This window comes from Hipposideros armiger, unplaced genomic scaffold (assembly GCF_001890085.2).
Source record: "Hipposideros armiger isolate ML-2016 unplaced genomic scaffold, ASM189008v1 scaffold_230, whole genome shotgun sequence".
NCBI lineage: Eukaryota > Metazoa > Chordata > Mammalia > Chiroptera > Hipposideridae > Hipposideros > Hipposideros armiger.
This window is the reverse complement of record NW_017731580.1, coordinates 2412123-2417102: the sequence shown is the minus strand read 5'-3', so window position 1 is coordinate 2417102 and position 4980 is coordinate 2412123. Positions and strand designations below refer to the sequence as shown.

General features: G+C 41.7%; 1 protein-coding gene across 1 annotated transcript in view; it reads right to left on the bottom strand.

Moving 5' to 3' along the window:
• The window catches only part of ST7 (suppression of tumorigenicity 7), a 163961-nt gene that overhangs the window by 16293 nt on the left and 142688 nt on the right, over nucleotides 1–4980 (bottom strand). The window contains exon 12 of the mRNA XM_019654761.1: nucleotides 4375–4525. Coding sequence (XP_019510306.1) covers nucleotides 4375–4525 — 151 coding nt within the window. The remainder of the gene's footprint in view (nucleotides 1–4374; nucleotides 4526–4980) is intronic.

Below are 4980 nucleotides of genomic sequence, written 5' to 3'. Positions count from 1 at the left end.
TGCTCCGTTCCTCCTTATCTCCCCTCCCAACTCTTCCCCAACCACTAACCACCATCACAGCCCATTAATCTCCTTTAAAATAGAGATTAGCAGATGATGGAGGATATGTTTAAGTAAAAGGGGGCAAACACAGCAAAAGGGAGTGCTATGAGAAGAGATACTCAACAATTTTAACATCACGAGCAATTGTCTGTGGATTTCACTGTTGGTGGAAGTTTATGGAAGAGGGTGAAGAATGGAAGAATCCAGATAGACCGAATGGAGGTTATGATACACCTGTCAGTGTTGCGTTATCAGCTGGCTGTGGATTAATCTGCAGTGGACATGCTGGGCGCAGGCGCCGTTCAGCTGCTTGGCCTCTTGGCGCACTGGGTACAGGGTGCAGGAGCCGAGAGGACACATTCCAGCCTCTTGGTTCAGCAAATGAGACTTCCCTCACTCCGCGTCTGACATTTGAACAAGGCTCTCAGTGTCAGGCCTCAAAGCAGGAACAGTAAGGCAGCGAGTGAGCCCACCCACAGAGCCGTGGAACCAGAGATACAGCCATCACACGGGGGGCAGGGGTGGCCTCCTCCACAGAAAGACCTCTCCCCAGGCAGGGCCATGAAAGGCGTTTATTATTTTGATGGGAACTCCTCAAGCGTGAGTTCCAAAATAGCTTTTTGGTCATATGCCTTTTTGAATTCTGTAAATTACTGCCTTCTTCCCCCATCTTGTTTTAAAACAGGACAGGGGAAAATCTTTTGGAAAAAACAACAATTTTGAATTACTTAGTAATCCAACTAACTCTGTATTTATAATGAATATCAACCATAATATAAATATAAAAGTCTCTTTTATTCTCAGAGATACTCAGTTATCCTCTCGTGATTTTGTTAGCTTAATAGAAGCCATTAGACTGTATGTTGTACTGTCTGTGATGACCCTAAAAGACCCCAAGGCTATGAGTCATGAGACAGATAGAACTTGTCAAGTGTTTCAGAGGAAGTTAGAAAGGGAAGACCATTTGGTTACTCTTAATAATATCAGGAGGGCAAAGGAAAGGCAACATTTCTTGCCTTATGAGAGCCCTAGAATAAGATTTTTGATTTCTGAGTTCTCTGATTATAGCCACTTTGCCTACAAAATAGTTACGTTTTAAAGAAGGATCATGCTGTATGAACTCTGACACAAATTAATATGAAAACGACTAGCTGACGTGTCCCAGGTACACAGAAATCTCTTCCAGTCCTCGATAGTCAGATGGGGTCTGAAACAAAAGTGTGAACTACCATTACTTTTATTTCTATGATTAAGAAAAGTTTTCGAAGTTGTTTCATTAAGCATCTATGGGACTCTTCTCTTGGCTTAAGAAATTTTCAGGACTAGGTGAGAAGACGTGGCAGCCACCCACCCACACCTGTGGGCATAAGTTGAAACAAACTAGGAGGGGGCAGAGTCGAAGAAACTTGGGGGGTGGGGGAGTGGTATTTTTAGAAAATTACCTACAAATGGAAAAATATATCTTCTTTATCCAATATGGTACCCTTTATCACATATGGCTATTTAAATTTAAATCAATTAAAATAAAATAAAAAATTCAGTTCCTCAGTTCCACTTGTCATATTTCAAGTCCTCAAGTGCTGCACACAGCTAACAATGCCGTGTTGAGCAANAAAGTGTTTGCAATGAAAGATTATATTCCTAAATATATGCATATACATATACACACATACCCATATATACACATATTTATACTCGTAGAAAATATATATGCTCGTAGAAATTTTGAAAAATACAAATATGATGAAAAAAGAAATAATTTAAAATCCATTTAAAGATATATTTATTTCTAGTCTCTTTCCTTTGCTTACACATAGAATTTTTTTATTTTTTATAAAATTGAGCCCATTCTATAATACATCAAAATGTTTGTCAATACTCAACAACAAAAATATGATTTTATATAGAATGGTTAACTTTATAAACACTAGGAAGGGAATAAGTATACCCTAGCCTATGAGTAGTGATGTAAATTGAGGACTTCCAAACAAATGTTCCAGAGATGACCAGTCCTCTTATCCTTATTCTATTCAGGAAAGGCCTAAAGAGCTAGTATTGTAGAAAAGAGGAAGGAAGAAACAATGAACTTGGGTTTACATCCTGGCTCTGCCAGCAATGGCTGCACGACTCTCAAGTCCCTCAGTCTCAGCAAATCTGTTTCTCTCTGAACATAACTTCCATGGAGTGGTTCCCATTTACCTGTAAGAACCAGATGTAGAATTCCACTTTCCTGTGGGCCCTTGATTGCCTTGCTGTACTGTTTTATATCTAAAAATTTGTCTCTTTTTATTCTAATAAAGTGTTCACCCATCTGATGTGAGGTAATTACATTCCCCAACATTACTACCCTGCTTGAGTTGGGAGCTCACTATGTCACTTCACATTTCTCAAAAGCTCAGTCCTTCCCCAGCACCACCCCACCCCTCACCCCGTTACCTGATTAGACAGGTAACGAATTTCCAGATAGAATTTGCAGTTAATCCGCATGGGATTCTTTTTATGGTTATGTCGTTCCTAACACCGTGTCTCTATCACTTCTCGTCCCCACCCCTTTTGATCTTTTCTCTGGCAACTTTCTTATCAATCTGATTCAATTGATAGCTCTTATTACTGTGTTTCCACGGTGCCCATCTATAAATATGTTATTTGTTAAGTCACTCTGTCCATTTACTTTTTCTACAACTAACACTAGGAAAGGCCTCTCAGTTCAGTTTGCTGGGGTTTTTCCATCTTTTTCTCATGTTTAAATAGAAATTCCTTTTGTCTCGTCTGGAGAGAACCCCTTAAAAGCAGCAATAATAAACTCAAGCCAGAGGGGACTGTGTGCCCACCCCCAACCCTGGTAGAGTGTGCTGTCCTGACAGGCCCCAACACCTGGCCCAACTCCTGGAGGATGCTAATGCCCCTACAGAGCGGGAGTGGGAGCCTCGATAAGTCAACGTCCCTCAAGTTACAAATAGGAAATTATTATGTAAGTAGGCTTGCGCTCAGTTCTCTAAAGAAACATTTTCAAAACAATTAAACAAAAAAGTTTCAATCAACTTGAGTCCCATCTCTGTCAACTTACTTTTACCCCATTTGGCTGCCCCCATCCCCCTTCCTGCAGCAGTTTGGGTTCCTGCTGGGTTAGGGACAGACAGGAAAAGGGACCAGCAGATTATCAGAATGAAAATGGAAGCAGCAAAGATAAACAGAGTGAAAGGGATTACAAAGACATTCTATTTGTGAGGCTGATCAGAGTGGGGATGAACTAAGAAAAAATTATCAGAAGACTCGCACATTTGTTTTGTTTCCCTATAAAAGGGAAAAAATAAAGTGACCCATGCTACAAGTTGTACTTATTTGGCTTAAATTAATGATAAGAGAGTGTCAAAGCGCATGTCCAGTAATCCACAGTCATGACCTTTTTCCTTTATTTACCTTTTCCCCAACAGCCCCCCTCCCCCAACACACACACACACACACACAGAGAGTTAGCATTTCTCTACATCGTGTCTTTGCTTATGATACAGCCCTGGTTCTTCAAGGCCTGGTTCAAGACTCATAGACCCATAACGTTACACGTGCCCACTCCACCCACAGACCTCTCCTGGAAAACCGCTGGGCAGCTGCCACATGCTGCCGGTTACTCCTCCCAGCTGGACAACACGTTTCTCCAACTCAGGGGCACGTCTCACCTGCGATGAGAGCTGCCTCTTACACAGAGCGATGGCACCCAGCACGTACTCAGATAGCTTTGTCCCCCCAGGCATCTAACAGGCATGTACCTGTTCACACATGGGCGCTACACCTGCCACCCAACACTAGGGTCCTGGGCCACGGATCTCGCTCTGAAGTACGCGGCTACTCCTCTGTGCTTGGCCAACCTGGTTCCAGGAAAGGGTACCTGTGGCTCTTCAGCCAAACCTCCCAGAAAGGCCATCCCAAAGTGGTACTCAGAGCCCAGAATGAGGCCTAAACCCAGGCCAAAGATTCCCATGATACCAAGAGGCTGTCCAGGTCTCCAAAGAGGGTTTTCCAGGTAGAGACTGCTCCTCCTCGGCTGGAACAGTCCAGATTCATCCTGTTCACTGTATAAACTTGCCTTTCAGAGCTGTAGAAATGGCATCACTACAGTAACAGCCACCACCAGTGGGGCACCAGAGAATCTAAGCAATTAACCATTTCCCAGAGAGGAACAGTACAGATATACCAATCCTCATGATTCATCATGAACACTCATGCTCTTTTTTTTTAATTTGTAATTTTTTTATTTTTCAATTACAGTTGGCATTCAATATTATATTAATTTCATGCTCTTGAAAAATGTTGAAAAGAAAGAAAATTACTTACTGCCTTCCCAGGTACAATGCAAAAGATTCAAAGCCCCTTCTACCCTCTTCCAGTGTGCCAGGTGAAAGAACGCGTACGCTATTGCTTCACTGTCCCCTCTCTTCAGGATATGTTCCGGGGGAAGGATTAAGCTTTTCATTTCTAGTAGGTACTGAAATAAAAAAGGCAGGAGACAGATGTGTTAATATTAGTAATTTTCCCAATTTCCATATTGAAAACAGAGGTTGATTTCCCTAAAGCAACCATTCATAAGCATTTCATCAAACCTGCACCCCCATTTCTACATTTGAAGGCAATTACTAAAACACCCAGCAAGCCAAAGTTTGTGACAGATAATTAGCCTTGTACTAGTTTACGACAGGGAACATCACAGGCTTTCAGGCTAAGATACTGTAATTAAAGAAATACATGTAGACTCAAACAGCAAACCAGGAAAATTTAGAAGACACAATAATTTGGTATAATTTTGTAACCAGAATGAAAACATATGAAACGGACACATGAAGGTTAAGAAGTCATACAACTAAACCAACTGCACTAGAGACACTTGAGGTTGATGAGCCCTGCCCAGTATTTTCTCTGTACAGATTTTCAAGGAGAAGGACC